General features: G+C 42.2%; 1 protein-coding gene and 1 long non-coding RNA gene across 5 annotated transcripts in view; one reads left to right on the plus strand and one right to left on the minus strand.

Moving 5' to 3' along the window:
• Positions 1 to 1,034: 1,034 nt before the first annotated feature.
• The window catches only part of ccdc66 (coiled-coil domain containing 66), a 54,718-nt gene continuing 35,257 nt past the window's right edge, over positions 1,035 to 20,495 (minus strand). For all 4 annotated transcript variants that reach the window (XM_030134470.1, XM_030134471.1, XM_030134469.1 and 1 more), the window contains 5 exons: positions 15,240 to 15,450; positions 3,992 to 4,023; positions 2,876 to 3,021; positions 1,792 to 1,925; positions 1,035 to 1,192 (listed from right to left, as the gene is read on the minus strand). In XM_030134470.1, coding sequence (XP_029990330.1) covers positions 1,091 to 1,192; positions 1,792 to 1,925; positions 2,876 to 3,021; positions 3,992 to 4,023; positions 15,240 to 15,450 — 625 coding nt within the window. In that variant the 3' untranslated portion in view covers positions 1,035 to 1,090. The remainder of the gene's footprint in view (positions 1,193 to 1,791; positions 1,926 to 2,875; positions 3,022 to 3,991; positions 4,024 to 15,239; positions 15,451 to 20,495) is intronic.
• LOC115419614 (uncharacterized) lies at positions 14,479 to 18,925 on the plus strand. Its single transcript, XR_003935452.1, has 3 exons — positions 14,479 to 14,492; positions 16,619 to 16,620; positions 18,835 to 18,925. It is a non-coding gene; the product is annotated as an uncharacterized LOC115419614 (long non-coding RNA).

Genomic DNA, 20,495 nt, shown 5'->3' on the forward strand with positions numbered 1-20,495 from the left:
AGGGTTAATCACAGATTAGTGTAGTGATAATTATAATGTTTGGCTAAAAAGACATAGTGTTTCAGTTTACAGATGACAGTTTATTTACACAATGTTTATGCAGAGTCACATTTATTTCCATCCAGTGTCATTATGTTTGAGCCAAACTCTTGTATTGATGACGGAGTCTGATGTTTTCTCATCACGTCTCAGTGGATTCAGGTCTGAACTCTGTGGTCGGTGCTTTAATGATCTGATCTGTCTTTGTCTAATCTTTATGCTCTGACTATTTTTTTGAATGTTGTTTATTGTATTTAGACTAATACATGATCTGGCTCATCTTTTCATTTATTGCTGATTTCTGGCATCCACGTTTATCTGGATGTTTATGGAATTTACAGATAGAAACAGGAAATGAAGAAAAGACTTAAATATGCAGATTTTTCATCTGTGAGTGAAATATAAAAAAAAACAAAACATTTAACTGTGTTCACAAAGAATCTTTTATTAACATTCAGGTGTAGATGAAGGGCAGCTCAGTGTGTGTTGACATGAGCACATTTTCGTGCACTTTTCAAGTCCCGTAGCGCCTCTCTGCCTGCAGGGGGCTCTGGTGCTTCAATGTACAGTGAACAGCTTCACAGACAAATGCTGCCTCATTGAGGGTTCATCTGCTGTTGGACATTAAAGTATTAGAGTTTTACAAAAAAAACAAAAAAAAAAACAATGTCCACTGCAAACTACATTCCATTAAAAAAACATGTATGTGTAAAACTGTTGCATTATGCCGTTTCCAACACAGACACTTATTGAATGTAAAACAGAGATTCCTGGTCTGAGGAGGACCAGTTGGATCCTGGTTTAAAGACCATGAAGCCCATGGGTCTGGTTTCACACTGACATGGATTTAAAAGTATTTAATACACACAGTGGTTTCACTGTAACGGTCATTAAATAAACATACAGATGTTTCACTGTTTGTACATGACATGGATGTGAGTGAATTGTCTGGACGCAGACCCAGCAGGATCAGTTTTACACTAATATCACTGAAGTCAGAACCAGAGCAGACGTGGTTTCAGGTTTACCACTGGGTTGATGAGGTCAGAGGTCACATATGGTGTGCGGTGGAAGCTGATTGGCTGTCGCTGTGGAGGTACTTCAGTAGAGGGTTCAGGTCTGTCCCCAGCTCCCTCTGCTTCTGGAGTAAACCCTGGAAACAGAACCTGTGAGTATGAGTCCATGTACACCAGGAACAAATAGGAACCAGTTGGACCAATAGGGACCAACAGGAACCAATAGGACAAATAAGGACCAATAGGAACCAATAGGACCAGTAGGACCCAGTAGGACCAATAGGAATAGGAACCAATAGGACCAATAGGAAGCAATAGGAAGCAATAAGAACCCAAAGGAACCAACAGGAACAGGAGAGGCTCACTATTGAAAACACAACAACGTGACCTTTGACCTGCGTTAAAGTGGACATAGACGATCATTTAACGTCAGTTTGAAAAAGAGCAAAGATTATATGAACGTGATCATATGGACACACACAACACACATACGCACACACGCACTGAGTAAATGTTTAAAAAGCGACATATCAAAGGTCCACCTGTAGTATCTGTGTAGTATTTGTGTAGTATACTGTAGTATTACTTTAGTATTTACCTGTCTCAGCAGAGGCCATGCCTCTCAGGATCTCCTGTTGTGGGTGTGGGTGTGTGTGTGTGTGTGTGTGTGTGTGTGTGTGTGTAGTATTACTGTAGTATTTCTGTAGTGTCTGAGTAGTATTGCAGTAGTATTTACCTGTCTCAGCTGGGCCAGGCCTCTCAGGATCTCCTGTTGTCTGTGTGTGTTGTGAAGCAGCTGCTGATGGAGACTGGAGTCATGATGGAAGGAGGAGGAAACAGCAGGAGATGCAGAAGTCTGAGGAAGAGGAGCTGAGAACCACAAATACACAACGCACACAATAAACACAACACACACAAACACAACATGAAAGGAGACACACTCATTTTACATCAGACCAAAGGGGTTGGCTGTTGGGTGTGTGTTTGGGGGTGTGCGTGAGCTGTTCAGTCTGACCTGTGTGTGTGTGTGTGTGGGCTGTTGGGTCTGACCTGTGTGTGTGTGTGTTTTTTTTTTGGGGGGGGGGGGGGTTAAACACAGAGCAGCATGGCTGAGGCTTCGGATGCCAGGCCAGAATATTAAAGCTAGGTTTACATACATTATGTTCGTGGTGGCCACAGCAGCCCTATTCGCCTGAAACGTAATGCACTGTTTATGTAACAAAACTGAATATGGAGAAAAAATGGTCAAAATCCCACGGCGCACTTACGTTTCAGGCAAATGGTGCTGCTGTAGCAATGCAAATATAATGTAAACCTAGCTTAAGATAGCCTACGTGTTGTGATTACTTTAGTCCGCTAGCTAATTTGACACTATCGTCGCTGACTGGACTAATACATACAACTCTAGTTTGATAGCCTATAACCGCAGCTGGTTGAAGACTATAGTTTGCTAGTCTCTAACCATAACAAGCCTAGGTAGCAGGCTAGTGCTCACTAACTAAACCTATATCCATTGCGGGGATGTAATCATTAGTGACTTATCTGTAGCCTAGCCTACATTGCTTTGGGTTTATTACCAGTCTTTGAGAATTGAGTCTTTTGTGTTTATCCGATAAACCGATCAGTTATTAAAATAATCTACAGATGAATCGATTGTTTAAAATTATTGTTAGTTGCAGCCCTAGTGTGTTGGGTTGTTGGGTGTGTTTGTGTGTGTTAGTTGGGGGGGGGGGATTGTCAGCTGTTGGGTCTGACCTGTGTGTTTGTGTGCATTTGTGTGTGTTTGGGTGGGTGGGGGGCTGTCAGTTGTTGGGTCTGACCTGTGTGTGTTTGTGGAGGGGGGGTGTCAGCAGGTTCCAGGGGGTCCTCATTGGTCCGTAAATATGGGATCAGGTCTGTGGGAGGACTACAGTTCTCTGGACTCTGGACTTGATGTCTGACTGCAGGGACATGAGGGGAGCACCCCCTAGAGACAGAAAAACATAGGAAGATTCAAAATAATGTTGTGGATCCACCCAGACTGTCCCTGTACATCCACACCCACCCCCCATATTAAAATGTGTACATGAACTGCATTATTCAAGATATGCTTTTATATGTAGTTTTATCCTACAGTACTTTTATACTGCAGTAGTTTTATACTGAAGTACTTCAATATTAAAGTAGTTTTATATTGCAGTATTTTTATAGTACAGTAGTTTTAAACTGCAGTCCTTCAATACTCCTGGAGGAGTATTGAGGAGTACTTTTATACTACAGTACTTTTATACAGTAGTTTTATACAGCAATAGTTTTATACTGCAGTACTTCAATATCAGAGTAGTTTTATACTGTAGTACTTTTATACTACAGTACTTTTATAGTTCAGTACTTTTATAGTACAATACTTTCATACAACAGTAGCTTTATACTGCAGTACTTCAATATCAAAGTAGTTTTATACTGTAGTACTTTTATCCTGCAGTACTTTTCTAGTGCAGTACTTTTATACTGCAGTAGTTTTATACTACAGTACTTTTTTTACTGCAGTACTTTAATGCTGCAGTAATTTTTACTACAGTACTTTTATACAGTAGTTTTCTACTACAGTACTATACTACAGTAGTTTTATACTGCAGTACTTCAATATTAAATCAGTTTTATACTGTAGTACTTTTATAGTCCAGTACTTTTATACTACAGTACTTTTATACTGCAGTAGTTTTTACTACAGTAATTTTATGCTGCAGTAATTTTATAGTACAGTACTTTTATACTGCAGTACTTCTATACTGCAGTACTTTTATACTACAGTAGTTTTTTAGTGCAGTACTTTAATGCTACAGTAATTTTATAGTACATCAGTGTTATACTGCAGTACAAAAGTAATTATAACCTACAGTAGTTATATACTGCAGTGTTAGTACTTGTACTGTAGTAATGTCAGAGCTGCTCACCTGTCGGCTAACCGTCCCCCCCCACCGTCCACCTGGAACAGACAGGAAAGGGTTAACAACACCTACTACTTGCTCCATGTCCATCTGATTTCTGTTCTGACATTTAAAAAAAATGTAAAAAAAAAAAACTGAAAATGACCTGTATTTCATTTTTTCGTTTTTAAATCTGTAAACAAAAAACAATAAAGGACTTGTATGTTGTTCTGTTGTTCTTCCTAAAATCAAAAAAACAAAAAATGGGAAACGGCTCTTTATTTGACTTGAGCTGCTGTGGAAAGTTGGAATTGAGAAAAATGTTGTTCCTTTTCTATTCCACAAAACCAAAGAATACTTTTGTAGTTCAAATTCGTTAGATACAAGATGTCATTTGACCAATATTCAGATTTTATTAAGCCTCTCGAGCCTGAGTGTATTTTGGCTGTTTCTGAATACTTTGTGTCTCCAGTGTGCTCCACGCTCAAATAGCACATAATTTTTCAGAAGCAGAAAACAAAAACCAACTACACTACACACTCACACTGCACTACACACTAATTATACACTCATTGTAAGAAGCTGTAACATTGACACAGCATGATCTAAACAACAAAAATGTTTGGGCACATGTAAAATAGTTTAAAGTTTATATCTGTAATATCTATATAGTTTTGTTACGTACATTTACAATTTTTAAATAATACAAATGCTAAAAATTTGAAGTCCATTTTTCCTGTTTCTGGATCCACTTCTGTTCATTCATCTATTAAATCTGCTGTGGTTTTGTGTCCTCGAGTCCATAGAACACATCCAGTTCTCATTCTACCACTTCACATGTGATGATACAGTATAGAGGAAGAGGACGGAGCTGATAAGTGAAGTTATAAGTATTAAACAAAGGAGAAAGTAATGAAGTTTGGTGCTAGTGAATGTTAGCATCTTAGCTAATTAGCACCCACTGCATCTGCTTAACAGGATCTTCATGTGGTTACTTGATATAGAATAAGGGTTTTATTAGGTGTTTCCACATCTTCAAACTTCATGTTTAATTTATCAGTCCTTTATCTCTTCTGTTCAGTTTAGTGGAAGGTAAATGAAGTCATAATTTACATCTGAGCACAGCGGTCTTCATGAACTTAAGACAAAGCATGACTGAAATATAACACAACGCGCTGCACACATTTAATACCTTAACCAAATATAGTGTAAGACTCTGCTGAAAGTTACTGCCCTATGATTTAGATTAGATTGTCTTTGTGTAAACGTATTACATACATAGTTATATATGAAAGTACTCTGATATTATAACTGCACAAGGCACAAGGCCATCAGACCTTGAAAAAGTAGATTAAGGTGACCTTTTTTCAAAGCCTTCTGCTCCATACAAAGATGCATTCAGAGTATAAATTTGGTGCCAATATCTCAATGCATTCTTCAGATAATGCGATTATGTTGTTGAAAGGACCAACGGACGGCATGGACGGACTGACAGATGATAAAAAGATTAAAATACCCCTAAGAAGTTGTCCGAGGGGTAAAAACAGACCGCAGCTGTTAAAGACTACAGAACTACAACAGTTCAACCTCAACAGAGTTTCAAACCCTTTTCATCCGCTCAGACATATCAGAAAAGCAGTTTGAGATGGTATGGAAAAAAAACTGACTGGCTCAGCTGGCATTTGCTTTGCAGGTTGTGTGTCTCTGATTTGTTTGGACGTGGAGCCAGGAAAACAGGTGACGGTTACGTCACCATTTACATCCCCATTAGTGAAAAAGTACATCACATGGACCAATCAGAGAAGAGCATGCTGCACCACACATAACTTGGTTGCAGAGCAACCAGAAAAGTTGTGGAAGTAACTGCGACTGCAATAGGATTAGAACTTCAAGACTTCAGAGATTTGTGCATATTTAGCGTTTTTTGAGTGTATAATTACTGAGTAGTGCAGTGTGTGTATTGTAGTAGGTTTTTGTTATGTGTCTGAAAATGATGCACTATTTGAGCGAGGAGCACATTGGAGACGCAAAGTATTCAGAAACCGCCAAAATACACTCAGACTCCAGAGGCTTTATAAAATCTGAATACTGATCTAAGGACATCTTGCATCTAACAAATCTGAACTACAAACGTCTTCTTTGGTTTCATGGGTCTCATGGGAAAACTCAAGAAAACAATGTTTTCCATGTCATTAAAAAAGACCTCCCTTCCACAAAATGGGAATACAAAAGGAACATCATTTTCTCAATTCCCATTTCCCATTTTCCACAGCATCTGAAGTCAAAATAAAGAGCCATTTCCCGTTTTTTAAAATTTTTGATGAACGACAGGATACAAGTCCTGATTTCTAAACAAAAAACAAAACACGGGTCATTTTTCATTTATAATAACAAAACAGAAATAGAATGGTCGCGACGTATGTGGACCCTTTTCCATTACCATTTTGCAATAGGTGGGTCTTCTTAAATGGAAACTATGTCAGATTTATACCCTTATATAACCATTGTGGTAGTAATATACCCCTTTCCAACCAAAACAGATTCCAGGCTGGTTTTGGAGCAGTGCCTGACTTTCCACCGCCTAAGCACCAGCCAAACTGGTTCCAAGTGGTTCTAAAACAGGATCCAGGCAAGCACCAACTTGCACCTGGGCTAAACAGGGGCAAGGCTGAGAACTGATGAGCTCGGTAGGTGGGGATTAGACACCAAAACCGGAACAGCAAAAGCTATGAACTGCCATTTTAAAACTACAACCAGCGAGTTTTTAGTTACTTTTTAGAGAAAGACAAAACAAACAGCAGTGGACTGAGGAGGAGACCCGGTGCTTTGTGGCACTGTGGGCTTCATCTGAAGTCCAAGACAAGTTGGAGGGAGCTTCTTGAACAAAGCCGGTGTCGAAAAAATACAAAACAAGATGGCTGCTGCTGGCCATGACTGGACCCTGGACCAGCTTCTAGACAAACTAAAGAAGTTAAAGAAAGACCACAGGGATCACAAAAGAAAGTTTGGATGCATTGGCTGGCCAAAAAGAGTCCCACATTTCGACCTGCTGAACAGGCCGGCGAATCAGACTACCAGTGCACTGAACTTGGCCACAGCAGCCATGGACTTGCTGCTTTCAATTGTGGACAAGTCCCTTATTCAAACACCAGAAAAACTATACTGGTAAATTTTGTTTCTCTAAGGCATGGTTAATAGTTTACAAAAAGTCAACTTTAGAGATTAAAGCGAGCTACAAATGTTACAGACGTTAAAATGCTTGGGTTTCATTCCATATCCACAAGCACAATAACACAAGGACAGGAGGTGGGGAAGGATTCATCAACCAGCTGCAGGGAGTGGCAAGGAGACATCCCTGTCACTGCCCCACCACCCTGAGATGTTACGGGATGAAAGGGGCGAAACATCGGTGAGGTGTGGCTCCCAGCTGATGACCCTGCAGCTGGCCCACTGGCACCGTCGGAGGTGCAACAGGCGGAAATGCCCTGCAGGTAATGCCTACCTGTGCTTACATCTTGCTAGCTGTATGCTAACAACAAGCTAACAATAACATTTCTGTATCGTGAGTATTGTTGTCTACAAAACAATGTTTTCTCGGTGGGTTTATAAAAAGCAGAACTGAACTGAGTAGTTAACTGAACCATGTTACAGTAGACAAGGTTATTGTCAACACTGAAGAGAACATGTGAAATTATCACATCAGGTAAGATTTGTTTAGATGACCCAGTGCACACACACACCATGCAAATCATATTTTTAAATTACTCACACCACTAACACTAACCAAGCATAGCATTGTCGTGTTATGTTGATGTATGCTGTAACTGTTTCATTGTTTTGGTTTTACACAGGAAAAAGAACGCATTGAGTTGATGGAATATCTTGAGAGGTTAGAGGAGAGGTTTCTGGAGCAGACTAGGAGGAACCAGGACCTCACAGCAGCTTTGCTCCAAAACATCCAGAGGATGAATGAAACTGCAACCACACTTGTTGGTCTGATGGGGAGCATGGATTCTATATTGGAGGGTCTGTCACAGAAATGAAGACGTTAAGATTGGACTTACCACTGTTTCCACAGCAACATCACCTTGATTTTTCCTCCCTTTTGTTAATATCTCTCAAGCATTTTTTTTTTTAAAAATTCAGTTTATTTGTCTTTTTTGACTTGTGTGAATAAACCCATTTGAAATGCCTAAAGCTCATTTTGTCTGTGTTTTCCTATGCATCACATAAACTTGGGTGACAATACTGCTCTGCTGGCCTCAGTAATTACCTGCTTACAGACTATCCTTGGGCCTGTTCAAGCGGTGACGCAGGGACACATTTCATGTTCAGTAAGCTCTGTGTTGAAAACGAAATAACTTATCTCCATGTTTAATACATGTGCCACTCACACTGGTGTATGAATGCGTATGAATGTTTGGTGGTGGTCGGAGGGGCTGTAGGCGCGAATTGGCAGCCACACTTCTGTCTGTCTGCCCCAGGGCAACTGTGGCTACAAATGCAGTTTACCACCACCAGAGGGAGAATGTGAGAGTGAATGAATAATGGATCAATAATGTAAAGCGCTTTGGGTGTCTAGAAAAGTGCTATATAAAATCCAATCCATTTTTATTATTATTATGTATGAATAAGTCTTAGTCAGTACTTTCACATGACATGTTACAATTTGCAGAAACAAAATTTGGGGGTAAAATGAAACATAAGCCTTAAAAAAATAAAATTAAAATAAAAGACTTCACTGGAGCTAAAACACTACAAATATGCTAATAAACTTTTATTTAACATACATATTACAACTAATGTGATATATACAGCTAATAACGGAGCATATTTTGGCATTACACAATGGCATCACCCACACTTCATTAGACGGGTTTAGATCCTACCTCTCAGGCCACACTCAGTTTGTTCAGCTTAAATCTTTCACATCCCAGGCTTTCCCTGTTACTTCAGGTGTGCCCCAGGGCTCTGTATTAGGGCCCCTCCTTTTCATCATCTACCTCCTTCCCCTTGGCAACATATTCTGGAAATAAAATATCAACTTTCACTGCTATGCGGATGATACCCAGCTCTACATGACCACCAGAACTCAGAAATATCACTTCACTCCCTCTCTTCAAATCCAAACTCAAACCCATCTGTTTAGGACCGCTTTCTCTCTATACCGACAATAGAGGGTATGCATGTGACGTCACCGCTAGCAGAAGTCACTGCGGTTACGCCCACTGAGTGGCAGAAAGAGGGAGATGAGTGACAGTGTTGGCTTCAATACCGTCTAAACTTAAGAACAATATTCAATAAAAAATGGGAAGAGCTGCTGTGCAATTGATTGTATGAACAGGTTTGAAAAGCAGTCGGAGCTATCGTTTTACAGACACCGGAAGCCAAAGAAAAGAGAAGTAGATGGATCCACAAATCAGGAAACCAAACCTAGATTTGTTGATCCCATTTCATGTCAGGTAACATTAATTTAAGCTGTATTTTTGGGTAAATCATACCTTAAATTACGTATTGTTTTTGGCTAACGTACTTCTTAGCAAAGCTCTTGGTTTCATGATCAGGCCACATAAGAAAATACAAATGCTTGTCACTACGAGACTAACGTCATAAAATATCAATAAAAAACCCATAATTTATGATAATAAAGTGAATACAAAAAGAATCACAATGTTATGAGAATAAAGTTGTAGTTATAAAAAATACCCTCATAATTTAACAAAAATGTTATTTGTTTATGAGATTAAAGTCATCATATTCTGACAATAAAGCCATAATATTAAAGAATAATGTCGGAATTTTAAAACAGATGAGAAAAATATCATAATTTACAAGAATAAAGTCGTACCTTGCTCGTACAAAACAGTAGTATTTGTGTTGTATTAAGTGCTTGATATGAACTAGACATAAATCTCCTCAGTACCAGTAGATTATGCATATATTCACTGGGGTCAATACACGGTCTACTGTAAATGCACTTTGGATCAGTTGGTACTCTGCCTAGTTTTAACCCCTGGATGTCAGTAATGATGACACCATGTATATTTGTTTCAGGTAAAAATAGCAATGATCCCCTACACCCTGGATGTCTGGATACACGATTTCAGGCCACATGTCAATGTTCGTGGGCCACTTGTTCTTTGGTAGCTCGTACGGATCCATGTCCAGTCCAATTGTCCTTAATTTAATTTCATATTTCATATTTTCCCGGTCTCGCTGTGTTTACTGCTATACTCCGTCATGTTGACCAGGTTGGTTTTGCCACTCAGTCTGACTTAGAGGGGCATGGCCCAGGGGGAAGTGACATATGTGCATACCCTCTATTGCATTCTCCAATTTTTTTAACCTGCGTCTTACTTTTTACTCCATGTTTTATTGCTTGTTTTATACTCTCCTTGTTAACTGTATGGTGTCCTTGAGTGCAAGAAAGGTACCTATAAATAAATGTACTGGGGTAATAGTGGTGGTTAAATGTATTGTTATGGGTTGAATTGAGGCTCTCCTCCTTCTCACTAGCATCTCTAGGGTCAAATACACCACTTGCAGTTCTCTGACACCATCCCGGTACTGAAACGTCACGGTTTACATCACTACACTACAAACATGCCCGCAGCAAGTACCCCCCCCCAAATATAAACACAAGCCAGCCATGCCTTCATTTCACAGGCATTTACCATGGCAGAGCCGCAAAAAGAAAGAGGTGGACGTGGTCAGAGGATGGAGGAACAAGAAAAGAGTGAGTGACCAAACCAGGAACAAGACTACCTTGGTCCAGCTTTAGCAGAATGGAGAGAGATGAAAGAAAAGAAGCATCTAAACGAATGAAGACTTGGCGTTGTTGCTGTTGTACTTGTAAGTATGGCTCAGATAAATTCTCTATACTTGATGTACGTATTTCAGTGGATTTGTGGTCTAGATGATTGATATTGGTTGTTTTTGTTAGATGTACGTATGTACTTCATTATATGACCCATGTCTAATTTTTTTTATCTGAATAGCAACTGGCATAATAACTAGCCTTGATTGTAGATCTCAGCTGGTGTTGTGTAATACTTGTCCCTTGTCCAGGAGAAGGTCTAGATCAGGGGTGTCCAATCCCGGTCCTTGAAAGCTACTATCCTGCATGTTTTAGATACTTCCCTCTTCCTGCACACCTGACGGTTGTTATCAGGCTTCTGCAGAACTTGATGATAGGTTTATCATTTGAATCAGGTGTGTTGGAAGAGGGATACATCTAATGCCGTGTTTCCACTACATGGAACCGGCTCGACTCGACTCGGGTACCAGGTACTATTCCTGAGGACCGTTTCCAATACAGGATACTACCTACTTTAGAGTACCTGGCCGCCATAGCTATGCGGCACGTTACTTCCGTGTGTCTGCTCAGAGAGTTGCTGATAAACTTGCTTGTTGCATGTTGTCTCGTCAAGCTCATGCTGAATTTTTACATCGGTCATAGGCTGAATGTCCTCGACTGACCATGGTGTAGTTTTGCAGGCTTGTCATCGTGTGGATTAACCTACCGCTATATTTACTGTAAACTTCCACATCTGTTTTTTTGTAAAATGGCGAGTCACAGAGACAACTCTTTGACCAGTCAGTGGTCTGCAGTGCTTACACATCACATTTTAGTATCTGTTTCCCAGTCTTAGAACCTCGGCGGAAGTGATACCAAAAAACTAGTACCGGGTACCAGATTCCAGGTCCTTTTTCATAATGGAAACGCAACAAGGTCGAGTTGAGTTGACTCGAGTCGAGTTGGTGCCACATAGTGGACACGCGGCATAAAACATGCAGGATAGTACTTCTCGAGGACCAGGACTGGACACCCCTGGTCTAGATCACTGTTTCTCAACCTTTTTTGAACAAAGCCCCCTCACCTCGCGAGTGGGTTTATTTAGCTCAGTAGGTTGCCCCCTCCATGGTGAGCATGGAAATTCGCCATTGACATAACATGCTAGTTGATATTGATACTTCTACATTGTGATGACTAACTGAACACTCATTTCTGTCTTAGTGCCCCCATCTCAGCTTTCCCGTTCCAACGTTGTCCCAACACCCCCTGGGGGGGCGGAACCACCCCCGTTGAGAAACACTGGCTTAGAGTATTGTTGTTATAAATGTTAGCCCTGGGATGATAGCGCGCTGATTGCTAACGGGGCCAGGACGCAGTGACAGGTGGGAGCTGCTGATGTTTGTTCACCTGTTAGCTCTTAAGCTGAGCAAGCTAACGTTAGCAGTTCAGTGCAAGTAGCTGCAGGTGGAGCCTGAGACTGGCGGTCTCTGCACCCACAACCGCCGTGTCAAAGTGACCCATACACCTGGATGGCCAGGGGGTTCCTGTCCACACGACCCCCCGCCGCACTTCCGGTTCCATGACCTCTTAACACAGATTTCCAAAACTTCATTATCTGGCTAAAGTTTCCCACTTCACTCCATTCTAGGAGCATTTTTGATCACCATTTTTATCTTCTTGTCACCGGCTTCATTGAAAACAAATGCACACGGTCAGAGGGGGAGGTTAAAAGTGGGGTTTACCATAGTGAATATGCACTTCCAAACTGATCCAAAGAGAAAAGCCTCCAAAAACAGGCAAGAAGAAACAGAACGGTAAAATGTTACATAGCTCCATTTGAATGACCCGGAAACATTGTTTCCTCAAGTTTTCCTGCGAGACCCACAAAACCAATGAAGACGTTTGTAGTTCAGATTTTTTGGTGCAAGATGTCTTTAGCTCCATATTCAGATTTTATTAACCCTTTGGAGTCTCAGTGTATTTTTGCTGTTTTTTAATACTTTCAGTCTCTAATACGCTCCACACTCAAATAGATGCACAAAACAAACATAAGATGCTGCACACTTTTAATACCCCTCAGCCAAACAGTGTGAGATTCTCCAGAAAGTTACTGCCCTATAGGCCCTATAGGTGACCTCTTTTCAGTAGGCTTCTGCTCCATGCCAAGATGCATCCACAGTATAAATTTGTGTGCAGATATCTCAATGCATTCTTCAGATAATGCGAATACATCATTGAATGGACAGACAGACACAGAAGACAAAATGATTACAATACCCCTCTTGCCAGAGTTGGCCGTGGGGTAAAAACCAAGTACACTGTGAACTCAAATCAGGAATGGAAAAGGAACAACTTTTTTCAATTCAACACTTAATTCCATTTTCCACAGCACCTGAAGTCAGTTAAAGAGCGGTTTCCCATTTTTTATTTTTTTCAATTTTGAGAACAACAGGATACAAGTCCTTTACCGTTTTCCAGGCCCGGGCCCTGTGATTTTGAGTGTCCCCTAACACTTTCTGTCTGTGCAGATGATGTCAACATTTTTGTGTCTAGCTAGGATGTTCAATGTCTGCAAGACACCCTGTCTTTGTATGAGAAAGTAACATCTGCATGGGTGAATTGGGCAAAGATTGAAGCACTATTGTTGGGTCAATGAAGGGATTAGGCAGTGCCCAATCTGCCTGGAGGTCTTAAATGGGGGAGGGAGGGGCTGAAGGTATTGGGAGTTTTCCTGGGTACCGAGGGATGCCAACTAAGGAACTAGGAGCCAATTAAGGAGAAAGTGTGTGCCCGGTTGTCTAAATGGAAATGGTTGCTACCCCACCTATCATTTAGAGAAAGAGTTCTGGTTGCTAATAACTTGGTTGCTCATAACTTGGTTGCTCCGACTCTCTGGCACAAACTTATCCTTGTAATGCCACCAAGGGGTCTTATAGAGGATATTCAGAGGACAATCCTGGACTTTTTCTGGTCTGCTAAACACTGGATCCAAGCAGCAGCTTTGTACCTTGCTGTAGTTGAAGGTGAGCAAGGACTTACAGACATTCAATCAAGAATTGCCTCATTCTGACAGCAGACAGCACAAAGATTCCTGTATAACAGTGGTCCAAGTTGGTTGGATACAGCTCGACTGCTTATGCAGAGAGCTGGGTGATTGTGCTATGACAAGCAACTGTTCCTGGCACAGAGTACAGAGCTTGGCCTTATGCCTTTCTACGTTTCTGTTCCACAGGCTTGGCAGGTTTTAAAGTTTAAACAAGCATTTAGTCGGACTCTGGATATATGGGTTTTTGAGAAGCTGCTGTTTCACAATGACATCCTGAAGACTCAGGCCCTGCAATCTGCCAGCCTGTGGGCCAACCTCAGAGGAGCCGGTTGCACCCAAGTAGGACATCTGACGAAGCTGACCGTTCTCCCTGTAAACACCCTGAGAGAGAGGAGTAACATCACCTCCATTCGACTGATTAAGAAGGTGGTGGCAGAAGTCTTTCAGGCTCTGCCACCTCAGTAAGACTCTTTGCGAGAGACCAACCTTGGTGCAATCAATGGAGGGAGGACAGTGAATATAGGTTCCCCACCTTGTCTGTTTCTCCTGTAGTGAGGGAGTGGAAGGAGTGGGAGGGTCAGCTGCTGTCTTTCACAACACCGCACTAGGACAAATTTAAGGACGCAAGGAAAAAGGAGCTGTATCAGATCTACGTAAAAGTTCTCCATCTCCAGTCCCTCTCAGAAGTTAGGGAGTCACGGTGGACTGAATTCTTTGGCCCAGACGTTTCCCCAAAAGGCAGCTGACGGTCCTTGTACAAGCTGCCCATTGAAAGGCAGACAGCTAACCTCCAGTGGAGGGTTGTACATGGTGCAATAGCTACAAACAGATATACATGATCAATATACATTGATCCTGGGGTGGGAGAGGTGTGTCCCCTTTGTTCGGAGTCTGAAACCCTTGCACATTTGTTTGTGGAGTGTCCTAGGCAAGGGTCACTGTTCAAGCTGTTAAAAAGGTTGTTTCAGGGATTTGGATGTTCTTTTTCATTGGATGTATTTATTTTTGGCCCAAAATATCAGACAAAGGAAAAAACTGTTTGTGCATTGTTGAACTTTTTATCTGGATCTGCAAAGTTGGCTATCTGGCAGACATGTAAGAACAAGGCCCAGGATACTGGGTGTGTGGATCTGGTGCCAGTTTTTGAGGGACTGCTGAAGTTGCGCCTCAAAGTGGAGTATTCTTATCATGAATTAATGGACAACTTACAGGACTTTACATCATGTGAGTGGTCTTGGGGGGGGTGGGGGTGGGGTGTCCTGTGTGTCGTGGAAGAGGATGGGGAACTAACCATCAAGTTATGATTTTTGAGAACTGACTGCATGTCCTGGTTGGTTTTTGTTTCTGTTGTTTTTTACTCTGACTTATTCCTTACTCCTGACTCTGACTCTCCTCTCCTCCATACACCTGATGGTAAAATGTTTTCCTCTTACCTTGGTGGTGGGACTGGTTCTGGTTTGTTGGGAGTCACACAGGAGGTGGTTCTGCTCCTGGTGCTGAGGAGGTGGGAGCTCAGTTCTGGGTACACATGTCCTCTCCTGCAGGGCCAGGAGCTCTGCCTGCCTCCTCAGTCGACTCTCCTGTCGATTCCTCTGCAGATGAATTGGATAACGCTGTGATGCAGGAACGAACCGGCGGCTTGGCCTGGGGGGGCATAAACACAGCCTGATGAAGCAACTAGGGGGCAGCATGTTTCAAGTACTGTACACAACAGTAGTACACAATTTTTTATTAACCTGTTCTACAAAAATGTCTACTCCGCTGGACATCATGAGTTTAACTTTTGAAGCAAATAGATATGTATTTAACAAACCAATATCAGAAAATGATGAAAACTATGAAATAAAAACACTTAATGCTGCTATTTTCTCACATTTTTTCACTAATACTAGTTTTTACTCACTCTATGGAGATGATGTACAAAAAACCAGTTAATTCCACTCTAATACCATTTATCCATTGACTTCTACTGAAACATGTTAGTGCAGATCAGGTTTATCCAGAACAGTTAATTTAGAGTAATGGTATGTATTACAATGTAAATACAAACACTGATGCATGGTGTTCAAATTTAGTTGACATGGGATTATTTCTTCCAATATAAAATAAATCTGTATAATTCTGACCAATGATATTGTAGCGTCTTGACAGCGCAGTCTGTGAACAAAGGACAGACTAAAAACTCTTAACCAGATCACCTCTCTCTCTCTCCGGGTCAAACCAAATTCCTGAACAACCAGGCTGATTGGTTGTTATCAGGTCAAAACAGGGACATCCTCTGCAAGCGACATTTATAATGACGAATGAGCTTAAAGAATGAAACTAATCTAATTTAAAAGTACACAGAACAATAAAACTTAGGCTAATTTTCTTCTGTTCGTCGTCAAGAGCCATCTCTCCTGTCGTGTTAATTGAGAGCACCCTAGAACTCATGTTTACACTTAGTCGACCCCCTTCCTCTCAACATCTGTGTCCCATCAGTCGTGTTTACCCAGAGGTGGAGGCAAATCTGAGGACAAAAGACTGATTTACAAAATCCGTATCTTTTGCCATGATTACTAGTTTCACAGAAATGTGTTAATGTTGATTTTACTCCGCAGGGTACCTCTTTTATGTATATCTATGCCCAAGCCATTTGCCTGACCTGTGGGTTCATATACGTGTGTCCTATTTATGTTCACGTTGAAAGTAAGAATATTACTGTTTATAGCATGTCTAAATAATGGTGCTTAGTTTATTAAGGCTGAGTGAGGTTACAGGTGATGTATAAAGTTTAAGGATCTTATTTAAGGATCTTATTTAAGGTTGGGAGAAGTTTTCTTACAAGTCTGCATGAGGTCGTCTTCCCCTCTCCTAAGGGGAAAGAGAAATGTGATACTCTGAAATATTCAAATGACCGGCGAAAGGAAGTGGATTCGCGCCCAGAACGGACAAAGGAAAGCACGGCCCAAAGAGATCAATAACTCATCAATATGCACGAGGAGGATGGGATGGGTTGGCCCCTGGCCAAACTATAAAGGAAGAGGACCCAACTTCTCTCCATGCTTTCTGTCCTTTTTTATTCTCTTTATGCTTCTTCACACTTTTTGTGCTTTTTCTGCCTTTTTGCTTCTTGCTCATGCTTCGTGCTGTACTCTTCGGAGTCTGTGCTCTTTAACTTTGTGAGTCTCTTCTCACTTTGTTGGTCCTGCTCGTGCCTTCTCGCCTCCGTGCCCTCGTGCCTCCTCTGCTCGGGCCGTGCCAACATCAGCTGCTGCTTCGAACTCTGTCAGAGACGTCATCACAACGTCCTCCATCCGCCGTCCAGACTGCTTCCAGCCGTTCCAGCTGTTCCTGTCCACACCGCTGCCGTGCCACTCCAGCCGTGTCGGATCCTCCCCCAAAGCCAAGACCCGCATCCTTCAAAGACCGACAACCTGTAAGAAAACTTACTCCCGGCTTATCTGAGTTGGTGTTTTTCCAATTTAAGTAGGTTTACCTCACCTTAACCTCACTAACGTGATAATATCTTGAATATAACCACATGCCAATTTAGTCCACTTTCCTCCTGTCTGTAATCTCCTGCTCCCTTTTATCATATTTGTCTCTTGTCTTTGTGTTACTTGTATGTCTTAGTCAATAAATTCTTTATGTGTGTATAAATCCTCTGCCTCAGTTGTTCTTGTGTACTGTATATTTTCACACTCGGGTTCACTGTCCCGTCAAAAAGTTCCACCACCTTTGCAAAGTTTCCAAATTATTGTTTGGGTTAATTTAAGTTAAGGTTTAATAGTCAGATGCAGGCATCTTCAACTATAAATCTGTAATTGAATTAATCTATAGATCAACGCTCTATTCTTAAAATAATTTGGCTTACTATTGCTACAATATTAATCCATAGATGTTACTTGATGTTTCCATATTCTTTCTACCTTCAGGCGTGTCCTGATATAGAAGGATTTACAAGATATTCATGGGATGTTCCTGTCGACCATCTTGGTTATAAGTTAAATGATAAATGGACTGCACTTACATAGAGCTTTTTCCACACCTTCATGGTGCCCAAAGCACTTAACAAACCCTCACATTCACCCATTCACGCACGCACTCATACACCAATGGGCGGCTGTCACCATGCAAGGCTGCCAGGCCCTACTGGGAGCAATTTAGGGGCCGTTTACACGGCGTAGGATTCAGTCGACTCCGGGAAGATTTCATCGCGGATTAGCCTTCTGTTAACATGGAAACGGTGCCTAGAGTGCCTGAATCCGGAAACTTTTGATATCAGGGTCCAGGGTGGAATGTAATCGATACGCTCCGCATTTCAGCTCCGTGTTAACGCGAATCGGAGCGTTCCGGGGTAAAATATGACGTCACCGCATGCGCGCGCAGCCAAGAACCGCCAGTTAACCCACTCCAGGCCAGTTGGTGGCGGTAATGCGCCTCCAAGCTGGTTTGCCAGCCTCTATGACACATAAAGCTGCAGAAAAAGAAGGAACAACCACAACAACAATGGCCGGTTTCAGAACAACATACGTGCTGCTAACTGTGCTCAACTCGTCTGTCCAGACAAAGAAGTCCTGCGTCTTTGTACGACCACTCCCCATTGTTGTTTGTAAATAGTGTTGTCCGCCTCTTCTTCTTCTCCTCATTTAAAGGCTGTCTAAACCGGAAATCGTTTGTGCGCAGGCGCGTGTTTTACAGCCACTGTTTCACTACAGCTCTACATCGCCAGCTACTGGTCTGGCATGGCCACTACAGCGTATTCAGCCGTCCTCGCGGACTCATGTTAACGCAGATCGTTATCATACCGGCTTCGTCTTAACGCGGAATGATTTTATAACGCAAAGGAGAAATCTTTGCGGAGTGTTGCCGTGTAAACGTACCCTTAGGGTTCATTGCAGGGGTGTAGAATTGGGTAGGGATGCTAAGGACACGTCCCTACCAATATCCAGCCACTACTGTGTACTCACTATCAAGACAACCATTGTCCGTAGTGTTTAGTCAATGATTATGGCACATAAAGGGTTAACAGTTGGTCTCTGCTAGAAGTCCTGCCTCTAAGCTAAATATCGCTCCCCGATTGGCTTTGTGGTTTTGCTAATTTACATGTGACTTGGCTGTCCCCACTGTCACTCCATCTACTTGTAAAAGCTAAAGTAACTTGGTAGTTGGACAGGGGGGAAAAAAAAAAAAAGTTGGACAGGCCAGGAGGCAGGCAGTTCAACTGTTTGCGTAAGCTGTCAACATGTTTGGCATTTGTCGTGCCTGGGTCACATCAGCTAGACGGATTTTAATATCAGTGGTGTCATTTACATTTGTGTCTGCATGCATGTGTGCATGCTTGTGTGCTTGGTTATTAGAATGTGAAGGATGTCAAAGAAAAGAAAACTGGTCATAAGACACTTCTTTAGGAGTCAGAGTGTAAGTTACTTCAAGGGTATAGAACTGTAGATGCTCAACAATACAGATATTGAATAAAAGACACTATTTAATGCCAAACAGATACACTTTTTAAAGTTATTCCCTGTGTGCTTGTATGTAATGCAAGGCACAGGGGATTATTGTTCGTCATATTTTATTATTATTATTATCCATCCATCTGTTATCTTCCACTTTATCCGGGGCCGGGTCACAGGGGTAACAGTCTAAGCAGGGATGCCCACACTTCCCTCTCCCCAGACACCTCCTCCAGCTCTTCCAGAGGAACCCCAAGGCGTTCCCAGGCCAGCCAAGAGACAAAGTCTCTCCAGCGTGTCCTCGGTCTTCCCTGAGGTCTCCTCCCAGTGGGACATGCCCGGAACACCTCCCCAGGGAGGCGTCCAGGAGGCATCCGAAACAGATGCCCGAGCCACCTCAGCTGGCCCCTCTTGATGTGGAGGAGCAGCAGCTCTACTCCGAGCTCCTCCCTGGTGACTGAGCTCCTCACCCTATCCCTAAGGGTGCGCCCAGCCACCCTACGGAGGAGGCTCATTTCGACCGCTTGTATTCGGGATCATGTCCTTTTGGTCATGACCCAAAGCTCATGACCATAGGTGAAGGTAGGAACATAGATTGACCGGTAAATCGAGAGCTTCGCCTTTTGGCTCAGCTCCTTCTTCACCACGACAGACCAATACAACGACTGCATCACTGCAGACGCTGCACCAATCCATCTGTCAATCTCACGCTCCATCCTTCCCTCACTCGTGAACAAGACCCAAGATACTTGAACTCCTCCACTTGGGGCAAGGGCTCCCAACCAACCCGGAGAGGGCAAACCACCTTTTTCCGGTTGAGAACCATGGCCTCAGATTTGGAGGTGCTGATCCTCATCCCGCTCGCTTCACACTCAGCTGCAAACCGCCCCAGGGCACACTGGAGGTCCAGGCTCGATGAGGCCAACAGGACAACATCATCTGCAAAAAGCAGAGATGAAATCCTATGGTCCCCAAATCAGACCCCCTGTGGCCCCTGGCTGCGCCTAGAAATTCTGTCCATAAAAATTATGAACAGAACCGGTGACAAAGGGCAGCCCTGCTGGAGTCCAACATGCACCTTATTATTATTATGACTTACATAAAAAACTTTGAAAAAAATGTGGCCCAGACCGTTGGAAATAGACCAAAATATATTATTGCAAAAATGTGCTGACTGGTCTCGAAAGATGTGCTATCTGATTGACATATCTGATTGACGGATTGACATTCCGACGCACGGATTTCATTAAA

Source organism: Sphaeramia orbicularis, chromosome 5 (assembly GCF_902148855.1).
Source record: "Sphaeramia orbicularis chromosome 5, fSphaOr1.1, whole genome shotgun sequence".
Lineage (NCBI taxonomy): Eukaryota > Metazoa > Chordata > Actinopteri > Kurtiformes > Apogonidae > Sphaeramia > Sphaeramia orbicularis.